The sequence below is a fragment of the Lontra canadensis genome, unplaced genomic scaffold (assembly GCF_010015895.1).
Source record: "Lontra canadensis isolate GAN:19392208 unplaced genomic scaffold, GSC_riverotter_1.0 scaffold83, whole genome shotgun sequence".
In the NCBI taxonomy this organism is placed as follows: domain Eukaryota; kingdom Metazoa; phylum Chordata; class Mammalia; order Carnivora; family Mustelidae; genus Lontra; species Lontra canadensis.
This window is the reverse complement of record NW_022631077.1, coordinates 254090-278501: the sequence shown is the minus strand read 5'-3', so window position 1 is coordinate 278501 and position 24412 is coordinate 254090. Positions and strand designations below refer to the sequence as shown.

Here is a 24412-nt window from a genome sequence, read left to right as displayed (position 1 = left end):
GGATGACCTGGTAAAACTGAGCCCATTCCAAGTTTTAGCAGTTGCCAGTATGAGAGGGCAGGAAATACTCCTCCCACTGGTTCTCTTGGATTAATAGAATAGTAAGATAGTGTGGGAAAAGCACAAGATGTCGAAACTGAAGTCATGATTGTGAGCGCAGATGCTTGCTAATTAGCAGCTGTGTGCACTTGGGCCAGTCTCCTATCTCCTCTGAAACCCAGGGAGTTCATTCTCAAATAAGAACAATAGTAATAACTACCTTGATAGACTGAAGAGAAGCTTGGATGGTTTAATATGAGCCAGCACTTAACAAAGATTTAGTCCTTATTGTCATGATCAAATACTATTTATTAAACCACCAAATAGGCACAGCATGTCACTAGGCCTTAAGCAAAGCAGAAAGCAGGGAAGACAATGGGCTTTATTCACATTAGGGGTTTTATCTCCCAAAGAGTCAGTTTTTACCAGCAGGTAATCTTATTTGTAAAATCCATTAAGTCAACCTGCTTCCACAGTGAAACAACCCACTGCTCTTTCTCTGGTAACTTCTAGTAAATTTTTTTCTTAGTATTTAGAGACATTTCACTTAGGATTTTGTTCTTACTTCTTGAGAATTGAGTTCTGCATATTACCTAAAGCAGTTCTGCCCAAGAGAAATAAAGTTCAAGCTGTGTATGTAATTTTAATTTTCTGGTGGTCACATTTATAAAGTATAAAAAGTAACAGGTGAAATTAATTTTAACAATATATTTTATTTAACCCAATATATCCAAAATGTTATCAGTTCAACATATAATCAGTACAGATAATATTAGTGAGATGTTTATCACCCCCCCCCCCGCTTTTTTTTTCCACACTAAGTCCTCAAAATCCCCAGGGTATTTGACACTTAGGACGCACATCCATGGGGAATACCCACATTTCAAATGTTCAACAGATATGTGCAGCTCATAGCTACCATTTTGAAAAGCCAGCCATGAGGGTCTAGAGCCTGGCAGGGTGACCACATCTACTGGTAGCTCAGACCTAGAAAAATTAACTTAGTAACTCTCCATGGAAACACTTAAGAACACTGATGGAAACAATCACATTCTAGCACATAGATGGGGGAAGGAGCCCTAGCAACATAAGTGACAGCATAGCAACACCAGCTGTTGTACAAAAGGGAAATTAGAATACTATTACTTTGAAAAGGAGCATTTCTGGGAAGGTCATTCTTTTTCTACTTTGCTGAACGTGACCTCAGGAAACTGGTAATACCTTTACACGAATATACATTTGATAAGGCAACATTCTCATTATCTTCTTATTCTACAACCCAGACACTGACATATTTTGTCATAATGTTGACTGTTCTACTTCTCACTTAGGATGGTAAAGAATAAGGCATGAAATCTTCCCAGGATGTAGCCTGCCCTATGGGTCTTGGGATCATTGGGAGGAGCTGAACTGTATGGAATGGGTTGGTCATCAGAAATCTTTCCATATCATTTTATAAAAATACCCTGGGAATTCCTGGCCAGGGCCTAGTCTTTCAGTCTTGGAAGCCTACCTAGTTCCATTTCCTTCTATTCTTCCCTTAAGTCCTCCTTCCCCTTGCAGCGACAGAGGCTGCTTGATCTATCAGACTAAAAGCTGGGGTGAAAGATGCCCAGAACCTGACTTCCCTCTCAACTATTTCAACAGCCAGTGAGAATGAAGTCCTTTGCTCACCCTGAGGGTTGCTGCTTTTTCAGAAGCTTATGAATAGGGAGGAACACCACCAGCAGCCCCAGCTCCATGTCTCTGAGTAAAGACAGCAATCATTATGTCTTGGCCAGAACCCACTGCCCTGCGTCCCTCTCCCTTTTCTCTCTCCTCTGTCTGCTTACTCTGAATCCAGTACTTTCCTTAGTGTCTGTTTCCCTCTCTCATCACACCTTGTCCACTCCATTCCAAGGACTGAATGCCATAGGCCTGAGTACATATAAAACACCGAGGGGCACCTGCGTGGCTCAGCCAGTTAAACATCCAGCTCTTGGTTTCAGCTCAGGTCATGATCTCATGGGTTGTGAGATCCAGGCCCCTGCTGGGCTCCGTGCTCAGCGGGGAGTCTGCTGGAAGATTCTCTCCCTCTGCCCCTCCCTCTATGTGTGCATGCTCGTTCTCTCTCTCTCTCAAATAAATAAATAAATAAATAAATAAAACCATAAGAGGTGGGTGACCAATGTCCTGAACTAATTTCCTAGAGATCAGTTGTGAATAGCAAAACTGTAAAGTAATGGATTTTTAATAAAGATTTTATTAAAACTTTTCACTTTCTTTGTCAATGGAAGATTTCATATCTTCGCTTATATCATTGCCTATAAGGAGATCCCACTGTTACCATTTCTAAGCACCAGCCCTTGCTTTCACAGTGGGAGAGCTGACTTGGGTGAGAAAGCTAGTGAAAACATCTGTACCAACCTTAGTTTCCATTAGTATTCAGCTGAGTAACTTTCCCTGACCATTTCAGTTAAGAGGGATTGCTCTCCCTCTGCTTCTCAAATGTCAGTGTGCATACTAATCCCCAGAGGATCTTGTTCAACAATAGGTAATGATTCACTAGGTCGTGGTGAGCCTGAGATTCTGCATTCCTGAGACACTTCTGAGAGATGAGGACACCGCAGGCTTCAGATCCTACACCTTGAGTTGCAAGCCAATGGCTCCACTCTTAACACAACATCACAGACAGATTTGGAGGTATGAACGTGACATGCCTCCTTTCCTTGGCAATAAACCTTTTATTAATAAAGCATGTTCTTTTTCATATACGATCCTTACAATAATTTGAAGCATATGTTTGTGGGATCCATGATTAAAAGATCGCTTATTTTTGTCATTCTATTCTCAGCAACTGATTACAGTGACCCAGTCATGATTTAGTCAGTGGACTGTTAAATTTGCACATATCAACAGCTATTGAGTGAGAACCTACCTGTGATCCCTGCACTTTGGTCTCCACTCCTTGGAATCAGAAGCAGACCTCCAGGCTGAGGCCTTACTCTTAATATCTGACCAGGCAGAAATTGTATAATGAGAATATAAAAAAGCAAATTTCCCTTCAGTTTTATATCATGAAGCACAGTGTTACACTTTGCTTTCATAATGCTCTTGATTTCAGATTCTCACTTACCTTTACTATTAGCAAGTTTGTTCCTGGCCCTCCCTTGGATTCCCAGGTTTCTATTATGCTACATTTGTGATGGCCACTGACTTTTGATCTGTGTACTAATGCAGGACTCTCAAGTCAAACACCTCCAAACTACAGACCCACTGGTTTTCTCAATATCAAATTGACCTAAACCTAAGAATTTTCACAACTGAAGTTTTTCTCCTTTGTTCCTAGAACCAACTCGTCTAATGAAATCTTGGCCTGGCTAGTGAAGCCTCGCTTTCAGCTTTGCTGTGATGAGTTTTATAGTGGGTGTCAGTACAATTTTCCCATCCATACTAATAAGAATTGAAATTTCACCCTCTGATTTTGGAAAAAAATTCTACGGTTTTTTTCATTTCACTCATGCCCTTCTCTCATGGCCAGATTTTTCTCCCTCAAGCTAATGAGTGCATGCCTTATTTACAATACCTTCATCTTCTACGAGCAGATCAAAGAATGGAACTCAGTGATAATTTCCAGGGTATTTGCTCACACTTCCTTGACAGAAACTTCAGGTTTCCTCCCTCATTAATTTGAGTCCAACTTTTATTTATTTAGTTAGTTAGTTAGTTAGTTATTGGGGGGCGGGCAGAGGGAGAGAGAGAATCTTGAGCAGTCTCCATGCCCAGTGCAGAGCCAGACACGGGTATAATTGCATGACGCTGAGATCATGAACTGAGCTGAAACCAGCCGTGGGATGCTCAACCAAGTGAGCCACCCAGGTGCCCCATGATTTCAACCTTATCTTATAGTATGTCCTTAAGCGACCTTAACTACTGACTACTTTTCAAAAGCATGAACACAGATAATATTTATGCCCTTCTTAGAAAACTGTCGCATTACCTGTTCCTGTGTAGATCTCAATGTTTCAAACCCAACTATCACCAAATCAACAAAATTCATATAGGACATCTGGGACTACTACTCTTAATAGCACATCCCCTGGAAATATGAAACCCTATGGGACATACTTCCTAATTTATATTAAAATAACAGATCCAAGTACTGCAAATCTCTTTGGAGAGTCTTCAGGAATTGACCTACATTTAAAAAAAGTAATTGTTAACAATTTTACTTTTGTAAAGCAGGAAATTAATTAATGAGCTGCAGATCTACCAAAACAAAGAAATCTTTACAAATTCTTTCCCCTGCTTTGCTAAAGGATCATTTCTTCATTGTTATTGTTACACTGATACAGTGACTGGGCCATAAACCAAAGATGAATGTAATGGAGAACAATTTGCTATGGTTCCTGATACAAGGGCTACCTTTGTTTTGATTATTGACTCTCTGCTACCAAAAAAAGACCTGAAAAGTAAAGAATCCCCATATCTTTTTTCATGACTATTATCTAAGCTTCAGAAAGAAGTCCAATGGCTTTAAACATGGATGAAATCTCTCAGATTGTTCAGAAAGGTGACTTTGTCCTTAAATACAGTGTACTTGATGGGAAGACAAGTCAAAGTCAACCCAAGTCTTCTAAGACTCGTATTCACGGTAGATCTTACTTTTTCTATATATGCATGATTTTCTGTTTGACTAATCCTCACCCACCCCACACACTGCCCACTGCTTTGTTTATATAAAAGGATTCCCCTGACAGGAAAACAGGGCATGTGCATAAATTAAACAAAAGAAGTAGAACTGATTCAAACAGCCTACTTATGAATCATGAAGATGAAAAAATAGTTTGACACACTTCAGATCACTTTAAAATAGATGCTTAAATTTTTTTAAAAAATTAAATTTCTGAAATTCGTCATGGGGTTGAAAATTGTTCAGCTTCATGACAGATGTCTAACATCCTAGAGATCCAGGCAATTCCTATCCAGCAAAGGTTAATGTGCTGTTCTCTTGTTCTAGCAGAGAGTAACAGATCCCTATTCCTTAATGAGTACAGGCCTGGAGATAATCTCTGTATAGAGCTTAAATTCAATTTCTAGCATACGAAATCAGTGACAATGTAACCCAGGATAGGCTTTTAATTTTAAAACAAACCTAGCTCTGACAACAGCCTTCTCATTGGCATTATGGATAACTCTTTTTAAGGTCATGAAGCACTGTTCTTATTTGCTAATCATAGCACCCCAGTGGTGCATACCTTACTACCTGAAATAGAAATGGTAATTTTGGCTTCCCAGGTCTACATGGTAGATATCTTAGCATAAGTGATATGGAAATACTTTCCACATCAGCTTCAAATACTTAGATACGGGTTTTTCTGAATATGGTGTTATTTGATTATAACTAAAATTCAGAAATGACACAAAATAAGTTACATTATGCAAATAAGCTTAAGATTCTCTCTTCATGTATGAAATCATATCAGTTCCTAGAGGTTAGACACTAATGTTATCAACTCTGGCAAGTCCCTCATAGATGCCCTTTGACTTAGGTAACCAGAGAAATGCTATAATGATGGTCTTGGAAGAACACGTACAGACTGTGTGGTTGGTGCACGTACTCTGGGGACTGGGCAAATAGAAAGAACTGTAAGAAAAGCAAAATGAGCACTTGGGACCTGGAAAGAGCCTTGAATGTTACTTTTGACCACCCATAGAAATTGAAGACTCAGAAGAAGGAAACCAAAAGTATATGTAAACTTTGTCAGAACCCAGGATCTGTGCCATGTCATCTTGCTTCCATGGGTAAGAGAGCTCTTGGGTGATGTGCTTGGGCTCTGAGCTACCAAAAAGCCAAGTCATCTCCTAACTTCTCACATACTCCACGTCCCCAAAGGACAGCTGCCTTTGTAAAGAGGAACCATCACTGATGGTCTAATTTTGACCCATCATTTTAGGATTGGAAGAGATCTACTATTGTCATTCAGATTATTGCTTCTAGAAAATTTCTGGACTGACTTATTTCCATTTTAACCTTTCTTTAGTTTCTTTTGCAATTAGTAATCTATACTAGCTCTGCATGTATACAAGGCAGGTAATTACTGTTTCATGGTGATAAGAATTATGGTATTGATGGGAGTGTTAGTAGTAATAGCAGATGCTACAAACTTTCTATGCATATACAAATAGAAGTACCAGAAATACAGAAATCATCCCATACACAAATATATTTTAGATCATAAATAGAGATCCAAAGAAGAGAGAGAGAGAGAGAGCACGTGCGCTGGGGCCGTGGGTGTATCTTTTCTAGGTAACAACACCCTTTCTGATTCACTGCACCCTTGGAAACTCAAGAAGCAAACAAACAAGCACCATGTTCAGCCCTTTATAATGCCTGGGCTTCATTCCCGGTTCAGTAAATATTCACTGAGTATCTCTTCTTATTTCATGTAACTTTCACAACTACTAGAGGAACTTCACAAGGACTTGCCTGTGGTCTTGCCTCCTGACTGGCCATGCTATCAATTACCAGCGACACATATAGCTAGAAGGAAGTCACTCGGTGGTGGTCAGAATTAGGCAATGTCATTCAAGAGAAATTCTTTTTCCCTGACATCCACCAACACATTACAACTATTGTATAAAATTACAACTGATAAGCACTTTCTCACTACTAGCAGCACACTGCATCATATATATATGATAATGCATAAGAATATAAATCCAATTAAATCCAGTCCTAATCCCTAAGTCTTGCTTCCATAGGCCTAGTTAGTGCACCATTCAAATTCTAAAGCAAGACACTGGATTAGCCAGTGAGTCCATATAAAGGGGAATCATTCTGTTTATCTGTTACTCAGTGATTGGTGCTATTTAATATCACAGGTAGGCGATTTCATTTGAAATGTAAAGTACAGAACATTTTTAATAGCAAATTGTGTACTTGGATATTCAAACATTAAGACGTTTTTTGTAAGTGAGTGAGCAAATACCTTCAAAGCTACTGACCCAGGGATTTATGGATACTGTTCAAAAATGACAGCATCCATTTGTATAGATATTACTTTTAACTGCTCCATGAAGGAAATCTGCAATTCCATCATAATGTAAGAAGCATTACATTTTTTTTCACCTTTGTGAAGTAAACAGGATATAGTTCAAGTGAATGGAAAAAATATAACTTTTGCACTAGTTATTGCAAAGATACTGAAATAGGTATATCGACCACACAGATTTATGCATAAATTATTCCAACTCATATAGAATCCCCAGTAAGTGCACAGAGGACTGTCTGCTTTTGTGTGGATTTATATCTGTTAGGTAACTCAGAGATTTAAATACCAAGCTCAGCACTCAAGGAGGTTACATAGATTTGTGATGCTCCAGCAAAACACCAGGTCCATAAACTTATGAATAGATTTCAAAGTAACATAACTGCAGCATTTCAAGCAAACTCCTACTTCTTTCATCCATGAAAACAGCAAAGATTAGTCCACTATGTTTGGAGCAGCACATAATGATGGAAACTGTCATAAAATCTCAAGGCCGGAAGATGATCTTCTAGTTCAACCTTCTGCGTGATACTTAATTTTTTTTTTTTTTCCTGCAACTCTGCCTATAGTTTTGGAAACTATTCCAACAGTGGGGAACTCACTGCTTCTAAAGAATTATTGGTGATCTTTGGATGCCTTTGACTAGTTAAAAAATGTGTCCTTACATTGATTCAAAATCTCTCCTGTAACTCCCCTGCATCTTGTCCCAGACGCCCTACACAAAAGTCCAATGCCTCCTTCTCCTTACAAACCTTCAGTACTTACAAGACAGCATTGAACTTCTCAGCCTTCCTTTCTACCTCATGATCCTCAATCTCATCAACCACCTCTCATGTTGTTTTTTTTTTTTTTCCCTCCCACATCAATACTGAACTCTAGCCTAGATTCAGTACAGAACCCTATGGCCTAAAGAGAAAAACACTTACCAGTCTCAATCTCAATTTCCACATTTGCAAAATGGAAGATCTACCTCAAAAATCCTCAAAGAGGATCAAATAAGAAAGACATGAAAGTCCTCTGAAAATTGAGAAATGTTAACAAAAGAGAAACAAGTTTCTAAGAACCAAGAAACCTACATTTCAATAAGCTGAAAACCATGATTTTCTAAGGAAAATCTCTTCAAAAAGTAGCAGAAAATGAATTGTTTTACTTTAGTGTAAATCAATGAAAAATTTCAATCAATCTGTTTTTCTGAAAAATCACTTCCCCCTCCTTTGTTGGGCCTATTTACACACCCCAATTCTATCTAAACTTTAAAATAAACAAATTTTAATAAATGGATGACATGTCTTCTGAAATTCAACTTTGTCCCATTCCTTTGGATAAAACAATGTTTTAACATTTTGTTAACAATCCCTCCTCCCCTCCCTGGCTCTTAGACTCCTTCAAGGATTCCTCTATGCTTTCAGGATAAAATCTAGGGGTGCCTGGGTGGCTCAGTGGGTTAAGCCTGTCCCTTCAGCTCAGATCTTAGGGTCCTGGGATCAAGCCCTGCATTGGGCTCCCTGCTCAGTGAGAGCCTACTTCTCCCTCTTTCTCTACCACTCCCCCTCCTTGTGCTCTCTAGCACTCTTGCTCTCCCTTGCTCTCACTCCATCTCAAATAAATAAATATAATCTTTAAAAAAAAAAAGAATAAAATCTAGATCCCTTTCATTGTAGACCCAACGAATTCTCCCTCCTCAGCTCTAGCTACTCTCTCTCACTCCCTCTCTATTCAAATCACACACTTAACAGGCCTTGTTCTTCTTCCCCTCTCTACCCTGTTCCTTTACACAAAGTCATATCCAAGGCTCTGAGGTCAATGTCCCACTTGAATTCAGACAGCAGATTTTCTCACCATTCAAACCTTCACTCAAACATCCCTCCAGGGTCTCACCTGAATCACTAAGATGATCTGGTTTTTTTTATTTCTATCATAGCATTTATTTCCTGGTATTGAAATTGTCTGTTTACTTTTTTGTCTTCCTCACCAGACAGTAGAATCCCTGAAAGGTGATGTGTATTTTATCCAGCTTGGGGTAGCTGGCAATTAACACAGTGCTTTGCATAGAGTAGGGACTCACTATATGTTGAATGAATAAATTGATTAATATGTAGTAGAGGGAACACAAATATACAGGAAAGTGACCACTGATCCTGCCTGACCTATATCAGAATTCAGAACTAACTCCAAATCAATAAAGTACTTTTTCAGTACTCAAAGGTATAACCTAGATGCTATTTCTCTACCCTCTTTATCACCTGCAAAGCACTTTCCACATGTTCACATACATTCCGCCATTTAATCATTAATGGCACTGCAAGGCCATGTTACTGGGCTGGGATTTAATGTAACAAGCTCAGCATGTCCACACAGCGTAACTGGCCTTAAGATCAGAGAAGCTGTGGCCCGGTTGCTATTCTGCCAGTTGACTAGGTGTGTTATGGGATGGATCACCTACCCTGTTGAAAAGGCAGTTCCTCTCCCACTTTGGCATGCTTGGTGAATGTAAAGTGTCATTGTTATACATTGTTATCATTATTATCCAAGTTGGAAGTTCAAGGTAAGCTAACTGATCCCAAAAGAGCACAAACTTTAGGGTAAGGTGGGCCTGGCTCCTAACTGTATCACATAATGGAGAGGGAATTTTGTGACAGTTAATGAATCTCTCTAAGCCAGTTTTCTTATATATAGAGAGATACTAACGATTTTCCCTTGGGTTACTGTAAAACTTAGATGAGATAAAGAGTATAAAAATATTTATGAATTTTATAAGTGCTATATAAAATTGCTATTATTATTATTACTGTTTGGCCAGATTTATGAATGACTTAGAACAATGTTTCTCGAAGTTCCCTAAGTGTCGCATCATCACAAGAGTATTTAGTAAGTATACCCTTAAAAAGTTATTGATAACTGCAAACTAGCTTATTAAGTCCTGCTGTAGAGAGATCTGTTTAGCTCAATTTAACCTGCCATTTTCCAATTTACTGGAATAAGGGACACGTATTATGGACTATCAAGCATGAGAAAAGCAGAAATGTTCTTTCACCAAGTGTTCTCCACAGGACCCTCAATATAGATACTCAGAAACAAAAACCAAAATAGTAAAATAATAAAAAAAAATCCCCCATTCTACCATCCACTGACTCATTAACGTTTTTGCAATATGCTTCCTTGCCTTTAGAAGACAAACAAATATATACATGCTACACATACACAGGAAAAATTAAGGTAGAATTTTAAGAGTGAGTCATAAATTCTGAAGGAAAAGGGCATCTAGATATAATTAATCATGAGTGTGAAGACTAAAAACTGTTCTGATGGGGCATTTGTGATTCCCACTGGTTGAACTGCCCTCTTAGTAACTTCTGAAATCATATGAAATGAACAAGAAAAAAAAAAGTACTTTTTCATTTGAAGGCACATTTCCTTTAAAGTCATAATTGCTCATTTCACATGGTAGCAAAAGTTGACTTCATTATTTCAAATGGCTCTTTCTTAGAATCAACTCCTGTGACTTTAAAAGCTGCCATTAATTTCCCATTAGTAAACCTTAATTAAAATGAATATGTATCATTGTTTTCAGCAGTTGCATTTGTAATAAATGTATAAATACATTCAAATCTTGCCCAAAATGTTTCAAATAGCTATTTCTGAACAAGCAAACACTTTGATGTTATTTCAAAGGATTGTATCTATGGAGGCTTTTAGAATGGTGCTCTTACCTAAAATAACTAGAATTTCATGGAAATACAAGGAAAAGTTACCAACCTAGCTAAAATCTATTTTATTGATCTTAGAAAGTAGCATGTTAAAACATGAATAATGACCTCAGAGCTTTGAACCATTCAGAACCTTGGTGTTTCTGCAACATTTGTGTATAATGTGTGGAAAAGAAAAACTAGAAGAAGCAGAAAGGTGCTCTAATTTAAGGCACCTCATGGTCTAAGATAATGGTCTGATAGAATAATCTGAGATGAACTGCATTTCACCAGCTTATCATCTCAAAGATGCATCTGCTACCAAGTTTCCTTCCAATATTCCACACTCGGAAAAGCTGAAACAATTCAGAATGCAACTGAATTCCATGAACTTTCTGATCCCTTTCTCATGTCCTACATTAGGCTAAAGTTTGTTTGTTCGTTTGTTTAAACATATTTCATAAAGAGAAAGTGAGGCTGAGTCTTAGATCATATTTCCACCAAGTTACCCCACTAGCCTCCAAATATCTTAACTAAAATCACCAAGTTACCCCACTAGCCTCCAAATATCTTAACTAGAATCCAAGAACAGCTAGATTAGATAATTCAGACTTACATATGAAGCATATTATTCTGAAAATATAGATAAGTATCTGAAAATATTTTCAACAATACTTCCTCCTAGACAACCAAACATTAGCAGGAAAAATTTCAAAACCTCTAAGGAAAACATTGTAGAAATACTTAACAAAGAGGAGTCATGTGTGAACAGTTTCTCCAAGGGTTGGGTTGGTTAATGCATTTGTTGGACAGCCTGTGCTTTTCCTTCTGCATGAAACCTTACCCTTCCATCCCTCCTCCCCCTTGATCAGTTTTTCCATATGGCCAGTTGACCCAGTGGCTATGGTCTCATTGACATGTATTTAGGCCCTTCCTTTTCTGAATTATTTCTCACTTTCTGCATTTTATGTCCTGAGATAACTAAATGTCATTTTTCCACTGGGAAATATAATGTTAATTAAAATTATTTTTCAGTTTACAGAATTTGATATGATATTTTTCACAAAGTAGCAATCTGTTGGAAGCAATGGATAGTTCTTCAGTTAATATATTGAGAAGTGTTTGCATTATTGACATAAATGTAAACATTTTAAATGTGATTGAAAATAAGTGATTTCCAAATCCTGCATAAAGTTTGCAAAAGTTAACAAATAGAATGTTAATCTTCATTTTCCACATTATCAGATTAAAACTACTAATCATATACACCTAGCCACTAAACAATTTCAGTAATTAACACAAACATTTGAGTTATTCATCAAACTTGAATAAGAGAATCAAGCTGTAAATCTTCATAATAGTCATTCATGGAACATAACAACTATCACATTTAACTGACATTTCAAAGTCATTTGAGTCCAAAACATGGAGGTTTCCAACATCAATTTGTCTAACTGCATATCATACACCCCTTTCCCAGAAAGTATATGTTTGAAAAAAAAGTTTCACATCACCCTCTTAGACAATGTTTTCCCTGCTTTATAAAGCAATGGTCTCAGGAAAGTTTACAAAATAACCACATTTGCTCTTCTCAATGAAAACACTACTGTTCACCTCAAATAAAATAAGTATTTAGTCTCATTCCACAAATTCTCTGAGTCCTTTCCATATGAAATACCTCAGTAGAGTTAATAATTTCTAATGTCCTTATCACAAAGGTTACTATGAATGAAATTGAAATGGACACCAGTCTAGCAGGATATAGCCCCACATTGGTGTATTTACGAGGAAGTTTTCTCATTTTACTTAGACTACACACTTATCAAGTCATTGGAAACCCCAAAAGCTCTGGAATGTTAACATCGAAATGCTTCAATACAAGGAACTTTTTTGTAGGTATAAAATATTGCTTCAAAAAGCCATTAAAAACATATAAAAGTTGGAGGAACATATTTCTGAGAAAACGGTTTCATTATATTCTTAAATCTAGGCAGTGACTGCTCAAATGACAGCTCTCTCTGCCCAGAGAGTTTAGCCTTGTATTCTAGTTTCTAAGTGGAAGTGATATCTGTGTGAAAAGACTTGGTAGATCAGATGACAAGTAGCAGAGCAACCAATAAAGGTGCCAAGTACAATTAAAGTTTATAAGACGCACTACCCCTTTTCCAAGGGCTCTCAGTTGTATGAGAAATCAGAATATGGGGATATGGTAAATAATCACAAAGTGCATCATAAAGGTAAGTCTGGGCCCCATAAAGTGTACTTACTCATATTTGGAGATAGATATAAATATAGATTATAGATAGAGATACAGGTATAGGTGTTCTCCAAGAAAAAGACAAGGCTTCTACCAACTAAGCTTTTTACTTGGAGAGCAGTACTTCTCCAACAGCAAGAATTAAAAGGTGGGTACCTCACAGCAGTAAGAATTCCCATATAACTAGAATTAGCAACATGGAACAAAAGAAGCCATCCAAATTGCAATATACACCTAGAATTCGACATAATAAAAAAGGATTTTTAGAATATGTGACAAGAATCCTCTCCTACTCACTGAAATAATGTCACTAAAAATGGGGAGGGGGTAGCATGTAAACATAGAGAAGCTAGTAAAGCAGAGTTGGAACACAGAAGGGATAGGTTGATCAAAACCACTTTGCTGCCTGTCCCTTGTTTCTCACTTCCCTCCCACCCTAGGATGTGATCACAAATCTTCAAAATGCGAAACCCAGTTTAAGAAAAAAAAAAAAAAAAAAAAAAAACTCAAAGCGTGTGCCTAGGGTTACTATCAGAGCAACCCTAAACAATTTCCGTGCAAAAGCAAAGCAGTGAGGATGTAGTAGCAGCAGCACATCTCCCTCTTCCCCACCCCTGATACGGTACCTCCAGATTTGCCCGAGCTGCAAGATGTGGATGAGTGACTGCAGGAGCCAGATGCAGAAGGAGCAGGACGCGGACCTGTGTTTGCCGCTGGCCCGGGTGGCCCCGCTACTGTTGCTGCCGCTGTTGGTGGCGGCGATGTTGCTCTTACTGGCGTTAGATGCTTGCCTTTGCGGCGTGGAAGGACGAGCGTCGCCTTCCGCGGCTGCAGACCCGCTGCTGGCCACCGTCTTGCAATCGGCTCCAGGCTGCGGGCAGCTGGAGGCAGCTGCGGTTGTGGCGCTGTCCTCGGTGCTGAAATCGTGCACAAACCAGCGGAAGCTGAACACTTGAACAGAGAGCGAGCCGAGCACCACGAAGAAGAGCGTGAGCCCGAACCACCAGCGCTGGCCGCGCAAGTAGTAGTCCACGGCAAGCCAGATGTCCGTGCCCACGTCCGCGAAGTACACCGCCACGGCGGCCAGGATCCAGAGGCAATCCCACAGCGAGTAGCGCCGCTGCTCCCTGCCCAGGCGCAGGCACAGCGCCGCCGAGCCCGCCCCGCTGCTGCCCGGGCCGCCAACGCCGCCGCCCGGGCCGCCCAAGCCCCCGGAGCCGCCGCCCGAGCCGCCGCTCCCAGCGCAGCAGCAGCAGCAGCGCGAGCAGCCGCCGCCGTCCGGGCAGCAGCCGCCCCCGGCCGCCTCCTCGTCCTCGGCTCCCGACCCCGACGGCAAGCCCGGAGCCAATCCCTGCACCGAGCCCGAGTGGTCCGAGTTCTGCAGCGGGGTGAACGCCACGTCGCTGCTCTTCTTCATTTTCAGCCTCCCGTCTGACTTAGCGGCCATGATGACTCCAAACCGGAGGAGAGCCCTCCTTTATCTGACACCTTTCCCCGCTGTCTCCTCCTCCCGCCACCTCCTCGCCTCGCCCCGGCTTCCCTCCCTGGCGGCGCGGCTCCCCCTCCTCCTGCTCCTGCGCCGGCTCGCCCGCCGCCGCCCGCCGGGCTGGGCGCTGGGCCGGGCTAGCGGCGCGCCTGGGGCCGGCAGGAGCGCCGCCTGGCTGCCTGCGCGGAGCCAAGCTGCTCGCGGCGCCCCGCGCGCGCCCCTGCCAGCCGCCCGCGCTCCTCGCTGTCCCAGCCCCGCGGCTGCCGCCCGAGCCGCCGCCGCCGCCAGCAGCAGGAGCAGCAGCGGCCGCCGCGGCGCTCCTCGGACCTGCACATTCCTCTCCTCCCCTCGCGCGCGCCCCCTCCTCCCGCTTCCTCTCCTCCACCAGCTGACTCCGAGGGAGAGGATGACCTCATCCCTTCTCTTCCAGCTGCCGCCGCTCCCACCCCGGCTGGGGAGGGGCGAGGGAGGAGGAGGGCCCCGGAGGAGGGGCCGGGACCCAGACGCGCTGCTGTGGTGGGGGTGGGCGGCCAGCCGGTCCCGGGGGCCGGGAGCGGCGGCGGAGTGGTCGAAGGGGGACGGTCGAGGGCCCCAGCTCACGGGATTTCGGGGAACGCTGAGTGGATATTAATGACACAGGGGGAGGGGCAGGAGGGCATAGAGAGGAGGGTGTCCCAGCGTCCAGCCCTCGCGGAGGTCGAAGAAGAGTGGGCACGAGCGGGTGTGGCAACAGCGAAGGCTCAGGGGGCGCAGGCCTCTTTGTATTCCGTTCTGATCTGCGGGTACTGGAGAAGGCCTGGGTGTACAGCTAGGGCTGACGACGGTTGGGAGACGGGGTTTAACTCGGACGCCAGGGCCCTGAACGCTGGCAGCGGCAGTGGGTGTGCCCGGCCTTGGAAGAGCCGGGGAGGGTGAGGGCGTGCAGGGCCCGCAAAGGCATCGAGCGGAGAGCAGAACCGCGAGCTGTGAGTGCTGCGGCGAGTGGGCGGGTCTGCGGGGAGCCCCAGCCCGCGCCCTCGGGGAAGGAGTGAGCCGGCGTTCTTGGGTGGGCGGGAGCGCCGGGCTAGCAGAGGCGAGAAGGCGGCCCCGGCCCACGCCTCCGGGTCACTACGCCCAGCGCGCTCTCAGCGTCCAGGAAGCAACGGAGTCAGGGGAGCCGCGGGCCGGGAGGCTGCCCTCGACCGTCTCCTCCCTTGAGTGGGAAGCGCAGCACCCCTGGCTGCTGCCCGGAGCGCCGCTGGGCGGCTGGGCGGGGTTGGCAACAGCGGGAAACTGAGTACCCGCGGGTGGGTGGGGAGCGGCGGAGCCGCGAGTTGGCGCCACCTCCCTTACTCCAAAACAAGAATTACCTTCTCTTAAAGCTATAGGAGTTACGGACTTGATGTGTGGTCCCACAGTTCCAGAAATGACTTGAATAAATTAAATCCGTGATTGGAGTGTTTCACCAAATTAGATATAAAGAGGATACAGGACACTTGGGGTTTTGAAAAATTCTTAAAAACCCAATACATATAGGATTCTTTTTTTTTTTTTAACAAGAAAACTTAGTCCGATTTATCTCACTTAACTTTTGCAGTGTAAGAGACAGAGTGTAATTCTTTAATTACACTGTGACTCACATGTTTTAAGACCAGAGGGAAGTGAGGCAACACGTGTTACACTGCCATTAAGAGCACCAGTTGTGGTCTTCTAAATCTGGAAGCAAAACATAACACCCTCCCCTCCTTCCCTGTTGTAGACACAGGCTCAGTTTGAACCAGTGTGTGTGCCATTCTTAATTAGTAGCATCATGAAGTAGAAGTGCACAGGAACTTTTGCATGTAGAAATAGCCATCCCAGACATCTGGTGCCAAACCTTATCTGTTGTTTTAGCGCAAACCTGGACAAAGTGGAATTCTCCCCCACCCTGGATGTGTCCTCCTTCATTCTTACAGATCTGTGCCTGGAGGGACCGGGTGGGGGGCGATGCTGCCTTACTTGGCTGTTCCTGACTGTGTGGCAGGAGGGTTTTGGGCCACAGAGCCCATAAACATGACGTGGCATGTACAGATCCAGGATTTCTAGCAAAAGCATGGCCAAGTAATGAAAAAAGGTCAATGCAGTACCACTGAGTGAGTTAGAATGCCAGGCAAAGGGTGTATTTTTAAATCTAGTTTTAAACTTGGATCCTCTTGGAATAAGAAAATTCCTTCTAGAATAACACTCTGGTACTATTTCCCCAAGGTCCAAATCTAAGATTCCATCTCCAGGGCACTACAGCTGATCTTACTGTGTGCCAAACCATTGGGGAGAGGTATGATCTCTTAGGTGACCAGGTCCTAGGGGATGGAGTGTATTCTAGGTCAAATGTAGTGCTTTAAAAATACACCAGGTGTGAAAAGGACCTACAGAATATCTGAGGTTCTAAAGGCCTGGAGCTTACTGAAGGTTCCTTTAGACCAGGGATGTTTCTTGTTCAGTTGGTAACTATGCACCTAGCATAGCACCTGCACAGACTATTTGCTCAATAAATTATAGTTGAATGAATGCACAGATTTATAGAAAGAACATTCCACAACAGGGAGAATGCCACATTCTGTACTAACTATGTTCCCATGGAAACATAGGAATTATGAGACTTATCCTGTTAGGTTCTAAAAAAGAAATAACTAGTAATGGTTTCCTTAATAATACATTTATTCAAAACTGTCTAGACTCTTTTTAAAGTCTCTGTCTAGACCATCACTGGAAAGTGATGGTGGAAGATAGTGGAAGGAGTGTTCAAGTAGGAGTTCAGAGGGTAAGCATTCACATCCAGGCTCTGCTACTTACTGGCCCCAGGATCTGGGCAAATAGCTTAATACACAAGATTAATAGGAGGATTAGATGAGATAATGCATATTTCTGGTCTTTGTATACAATATTGTTCTCAAGAGTCTGTAATCCCATAAGTCTATTATTCACATCTCAGGATGCAGATTTTAATATCATCTGCTCTATCATAATCACTGCACCTGTCAAGGAAGATGGACATAATGGTTAAGCACTCAGAGTTCAAACTCAGACAGAAGTGTTTGTGGGCATGTTAGTTAACCTCCCTGGCTCTCATGTTCATCATCTATAAAATAGAGATGACAACAGTCTCTAGTGTCCACAGTCATTGCTAGGAATAAATTAAATGATACAGGTAAACTGATACCGTGTCAAGCCCATTCAAACACTAAATATACAATATTCTGTTAATATTCTTCATGTTTCTTCCACTGTCTCATGTTTTCTGGTTTAACTCTAAAATTTTATGTTCAATTTGTTCACTCTCCCTAAATTGAGATTTCCTCAAAACATTGTCCTTGGACCGCCTGCATCAGAATCAGTTGGTTTTTGATATAGTTTCCTGGCCTATCAGAACTGTAATCTCTCCTTTGATGATCTTGTCTTCCATTTTTTATCTCAGAGGTTCACTTCCGTTGTCCTAATCTAAATTACCCAATTTAGCATTGGGTATTTATATGTGGCATTACCCAATTGCAAGCATCATCTCCACTGCAAGTATCTCACTGTGATTAATCACTCCTAAATGGTTAACTCACTCCCTCAAGTACCCTTGGATTCAATCCCACTTCATTTTCATGCCCTTTAATCCATCTGGCCCTCACCTTTTTCCTTACATTGCTGAACTTCCATGGTCAGCCACCATTAGCCCAGCCTCGAACACATCTTCATCCCTGTCATCCCTCCTACTTGACAAAACACCAAACCTGCTTAAACCCCCCTCTCCCCTGACTGTGGTTCTGAGCCCCTGCAACTGGCCATGGCCAGAGGAAGGGTATAGCCATGCTGACTGACCTCCTTGTAGATTCATCAAGGGAAGCCTGCAGCAGATCCCAGGCCCTTCAGCATCACACCATGCCTTCCTCATCCCTTTTCTCTTCTACTCTTCTAAATGATTATTTCTTTTATTTTCCCTTCTTAAATTTTTTTTAAAGGTTTTGTTTATTTGAAAGAGAGATATAGAGCAGGGGCTGAAGCTGGGTGAGGGCAGAAGGGGAAGGAGAGGCAGACTCCCCCTGAGCAGAGAGCCAGATGTCAGGCTTCACCCCAGGACCCTGAAATCATGACCCGAAGCCCAAGGCAGACACAACCAACTGAGCCACCCAGGTACCCCTCTTCTCAAATTTTAAATACCTCTCCCCTTACTCAGTGGATGCTTCCCATTTCAGTGAGAAAAATAAAGCAATCAGAAGAAAATGTGCAAAGATCTCAGTACCTCTTGCCCCCGACCAACACTTATACCCACATACTCAGCCTCCCGCCTGTACTAGGGGACCTCCCATCCCCTTTCACTGCTCAAAAGCACAATTCACACCTATTTTCAATAACCATGGATTTTCCCTCTGGGGGAACACCCCAATCAGTATACAAGCATGGTGTTATTTACCCATTAGTTAAAAAATAATGCAAAACAAAAAACAAACAAGTAAACACACACACACACACACACACACACACACACACACACACCAAAACTTCTTTTGATTCCAATGCCCTTTTAGCCACCTCAAAATTCCCCTAACAGTCTTTCACACAGAGTTCCTCTAGAGTTGCCTGGGCTGGCTTTCTTCAATTCCTCTTCTACCCTCTTGCATGCACTCAGATACACCCAGAACAGCCCCAGTGAAACTGCCCTCCCTACATGTGCACCATCCATCCCTACTTCACTTCTCATCTTCCTTGGGACCTTCAGCATCACTGGCCTAGTTGACCATTGGCTCCCTGTACTTCACTTGGCTTTCACTGTACCACACATTCATTTTTTTCCATCTCAAATCCTGCTTCTCTGCTAATTCTGGGTCCTTTGCTAATTCTTTCTCATTTCCTCTATCTTTAAATAGGCTCAGTCCTCAAATCTTTCTCTGTGTACTCTTGCTCCCTTGATAATTTCATGAAGTCTTCTGTTTTAAAATACCATCTATATGGTGATAACTCCATATTTTTTTCTCCAGGCTGGATATGCCCTGAACCCCAGAATACACCAAACAGCTTTTTCAACGTCTGTACGCAGATGCCTAATGGACATCTCAAATTTAAATAGTCTGAAATTGCACTTCACATCCTCCCTCACCCCTCAAAATCTGTTCCTTTTTCTTCATTCCAGTTAATGGCAACTCTCTCCTTTTGTTTCTCAAACCGAAAAAAAAAAAATGTAGAGTCATCCTTGGCCTCTTTGTTCTCTTAGACACTATGTCTCATCTGCCAGAAAATACATTTTGGCTCTATGTTCAAAATGTACTTTGATTTGACCATTTTTTATCATCTTCCTTGATGCCATTCTGATTTGATTCACAATTCTCTCCACCCTGGACTTCGTGCTTCCCTACTGCTCTTCCTGTTTGTTCCCTTGCTGCCCCACAGTCAACAGAGTAGTCCGAGTGATCCTTCTGATAAGCAAACTGGATCATGCTATTCATCTGCTTAATCAGGTTTGGTGACATAATTTGTGGGGCCAGTATACAATGACCCTGGCGAAGGACAAGGAAGTCAATCTCCTTTCCCACATGCCTCTGCTTCAGCCCACAGCAGACAAACAGTCCTCAGACGGCAGCCTTTACGTTGAGACATGCTCAGTACTTGGATCCTAGTTGGGCAAGACACTCCTGGTGAAGGTTTCTGGGTCTGGCAGCCCAGGAAGAAGAAAGTTACCACTTTGCCTCACCCTGAAATGCCATGAAGCACACACTTCGCTCCAACCCTCCCCACTTCTGTGTCCAGAGATCCACTAAAGGTGGAGGACAATGGTGTTGGAACACAGAGGAGAGTGTGGAGGGGGAGATCAGGAAGGGCTAGAACATGAGGAGGTGGAGAATAAGTAGCAGAGGATCCATCCAAAGGAAGCAGGAAGGTGAAAACAGAACCACTTGTGAGCTGAGGCTCTAAGCCTTTGGTGTGTGCTTCATTGTCCCATCAGAATTCACTTGCAAAACACAGATTCAGAGTCAATGTTGGCAAATGTCATGCAGTAAAGTGTGATGCCCTTCTAAGCTTGGAGCCCTGTGTGCTTTCACTGGTCATACACTTATGACGCCAGCCCTGGGTAATCTTCATCCAACACCTTCTCATCTTTCACCATAGAAAAAGAACATTTTTCATCTTGGCATGCAAAGCCCTACATAATCTGACTCCTGAGCAACCAGTTTCCTTTAGACCCTATTCATCCATTCCCTCCCTCCTCTGCATCTACCCTGTTGTCTTTATGATACCTCAAATATACCTAGAAGGATGCTGCCCACGGTCTTCGAAGATGCTGTTTGTGCTTTCTGGGATGCTTTTCTCCAAGGATCTGAAAGGTTTATTTCATTTTCTTCAAGTCTTCACTTCACATCCTCATTCATGAGACCCTTGGCCTCCAGCGTGGTCATCCTTATTTTGAATAGAAGTCCTCTCTTCACCTTACTTCCCTTAATCCTTACATCTAGGTGAAGAGATAGAAGCCAGAATCTTTCACCTATCTAAGGCCCTTACTCAAAAGTCTGCTTTTGAACCTCTCTGAACCTCTCACTCAAGGTTCTACCTTTTTCTGTGGAAGCTAGCGTGGGAGACAGGCTAACCTCCCCATTCTGCAGAAAGCCCACACACTTATCAGTTGGTACTGAGCTTATCCTGTAGGTTTCAAATTAGGAGCCATATCAGAATATGCATTAATGTTAATGTGTGCCCCAAAGATTCATATCAGGTTAGGGTGGAAAGCAGACTTTGTTAGGGTTTACCTGGAGTATGTTTCTTTCTTTCTTTCTTCCTTTTTTTTTTTTTTTTTAGTTTAAATAATCTCATGTTAGAGAAGGAATACATGGACTCAGGAGAGATGTAGGGAGTAAAACAGAATCAATATTAAATATTTTTATTCAATTTATTTGACCTTGAAAAGATAGAGGTGAAAATAAAGTAGACCCAGCTATTCCCTATGGTCAGCCAGGAAAAAGCAGTGGTTAAATATTGATCAAATTAAGGATTCCACTTATGTTATGGTACAAATGGAATATTCGTCAACACCAGTCTGTGGTGTTTTGTTCTAGCAGCCTGAGTAGACTCAGACAGGGTGATTATCCATACTTACATTCCTCTCTCATGTTTTTGTTTATTAATAAAAATTTTGTTTGAAAAAAAATAAAGTTAACCTTATATTACTGAAGTAACTAAGTGCTATGGAGACAGCAGTCTTGATGAATAAGCCAGTAGTATATGTACTAGAACCTTTCTCTGGAATCTATTAAAAAAACTACCAAATTGAAGATTTTTCACTCAAGTATCAAACATAAGGGGCTTCACATCCAGTCGTTTCAAATTAGTGCAGAAGAGCTATTTGCTTTTACTTATTGGCCAACAGCCCCTCCTATATACCAGGACACCCTTCACTGCACCATCCCCCAGAGGTGGGGAGATCTCCTCTCTTCTCCAAACATCTGGACTACATCTGTGCCCCACCACAAAACCCATTTTCCTAACTCTTGTCCATTCTTCAGGCTTCAATTTAATGAATAGAAGAACATATGGTTTTTAAATGTAAAAAAAAAAAAAAAAAGAGAGAGAGAGAGAGAGAAAGAAAGAAAAATGGAGTGTCCTGGAGGCTCCCTTTGTTAAGCAGTTACCTTCAGACCCCAGGGTGCTGTGATCAACCCACACCCCCATTGCATTAGGATCCCTCTTCAGTGGGGAGCCTGCTTCTCCCTCTCCCTCTGCCGCCCCCTTTCTCAATCTCTCTCTCAAATAAATAAATAAATAAATCTTTAAAAAAGAAAGAAAAATAAAAAGTTTACAACCAAGAGAAATAAAATTATCTCCAAGCCTGTTTTTCAAATACATTTGAAAAAATGCAGACAGGCATCTAACCACCATTTGAAAGAAAGAGTGTCAAATGAGACCCTGGGAGTTTGAAAGACTGCTCCTTGGTATCACAATTCTTATGGGATAAGCTAAGAAGATGTATTTTCCCCTAAAATTATAGAGATTCCTGAAACTTTCAAGATAAAAAGAGTGGCATCACTAATTTTGCATTTTGGAATGAGCAGTCTAGTAGCAGAGTAGAGAATTAAAGAGAGACCTTGTAAAGGACACTTTATGATGTATAATAGTCTACTAATCTTCCATGTATATACTCTGTGCCCAGAGTCTAACACAGTGTCTGCCATACTAACAGGCACTTGATAAATATTCTGGGAGAAATGTTTCCCAGACAAATAACCTGTACCTCTTCTGAAGACCATGAGAACAATAAGCGTGATTTTCAAAAACCTAAGTTCCAAAAGCACAGAGACATCTGGACTACTCAGAAATCAATAAAAATTGGTTTTTAAGCAAATTTTGGAAAAGTACTATGGAAATTAAAGTTTAGAAGTAAGTTGGGGAAGGAGCAGATTAGTGCTAATGGATACAAGTACCAACAATGACTGCTAGAGGAAATTGGAGGGTTGCATTGCCCCAATATTTTAATTTCCAAATAAGCATAGCAGCCCAAGCTGATTAAAAGCAAATACACTGGGATGCAATTTAGGGTTTAAAGTGAAGTGTCTTAAGAGCTGAGAGCACAGGTTTAGATTTGATGTGGAATAAAAGAGGGAGACATGTGTTTCTTTCCATACGTCATAATAGCCTCCAACTGGCAAGGTGTTCTTTGTTTCTGAAGTATATTGGTGAGTCACTGAAGTCTTAAAATGCATTTTCCCATCAGAAACAAACAAACAAACAAACAAACAAACAAAAACAAATGGTGATTAAGTCCCCAAGCCGACCAACAAAAACCTGTTTCACTCTGACATAGTTGAAATGTATATCTGCAATAGAAAAGCAAAAAATGCATCGTTTCCATCATTGTACTCACACAAATTTTAAAATTACTATAGTCTTGAATAAGAAAGAGTTTATTTTTATTAGATGCTGGTACTTGAGAGGAAAGTCAAATGAAAAAAGCAGATGACCTCCTTCAGGAGAAGGAAATGAATTCCCTCCCTTACCTTCCACCCTGCATGTGACCTGCATTTGGTGACTTGCTCCCAAACAATAGAGTATGGGAAGGGTGGGGTGTAAATTTCCAGGGGAGAAATCTGGCAAACATTCCCTTGAGTAGGTGATTTAGGTCAACATTCACAATGATAAGTCATGTTGATAGCACGTACCCCTAAAAAATGGGATGAAGACACTTCTCGTCTGTGGTCTTCCCCCAAACCTACAACACCAACAACTCCAGTCTAAACATGAGGAAATCATCAAACAAATCCTAATAGAGAAACATTCTTTGAAAATACTCAACCAGTACACTTCAAAACCCTCAAAACCATCAAATATACAAAAAAAAAAAAAAAAAAAAAAAAAAAGAAAGAAAGAAAAAAAAGTCCGAGAAACTGTCACAGCCAAGAAGAAGCTAAGAAAATGAAGATCAAGGGTAATGTGGTATCCTGGATAGGATCCTGGAATAAAAGTTAGTGGATAAATTGTTGCAATTCAAATGAAGTTCAAAGTTGGGTTAGTAATAATCTATCAGTATTGGTTTCTTAGTTGTGACCAATATAACACACTGATGTAAGATGTAACACTGAATGAGAGGTATATATAGGAACTCTCAGTGACATCTCTGTAACATTTTTGTAAATCTAAAACTAGATTAGAAAAAAAATGTATTTTCTTATATAAGATATAAAAAGAGAGTTTTATAAAGATATTGAAGGAGACCCTCCCACTCTCAAGAGCATGAGAAATTGACAGCAAAAATTCTTTATTCTAATTTTACTTAAAAACTTATAGTCTTTGTTTTCTATGATGCAGGAACATCACTGGCATTTTTCTTAATATAAGACTTGAGGGATATAGAAGACAAGAAACAAAACTCATGTTAGACCAGGGGCATGAATAAGAAAAGAGTGGGACAAGATTTTGGTGAAGGGTC

At 41.6% G+C, this 24412-nt stretch overlaps 1 protein-coding gene across 3 annotated transcripts in view; it reads right to left on the bottom strand.

Moving 5' to 3' along the window:
- The window catches only part of XKR4 (XK related 4), a 426854-nt gene extending 412163 nt beyond the window's left edge, over nt 1–14691 (bottom strand). For all 3 annotated transcript variants that reach the window (XR_004385615.1, XR_004385616.1, XM_032882565.1), the window contains exon 1: nt 13640–14691. Coding sequence is in view for 1 of the 3 variants with exons in the window: in XM_032882565.1 (XP_032738456.1) it covers nt 13640–14460 (821 nt within the window). In the remaining 2 variants the exon portion in view is untranslated. The remainder of the gene's footprint in view (nt 1–13639) is intronic.
- Nucleotides 14692–24412: the final 9721 nt, after the last annotated feature.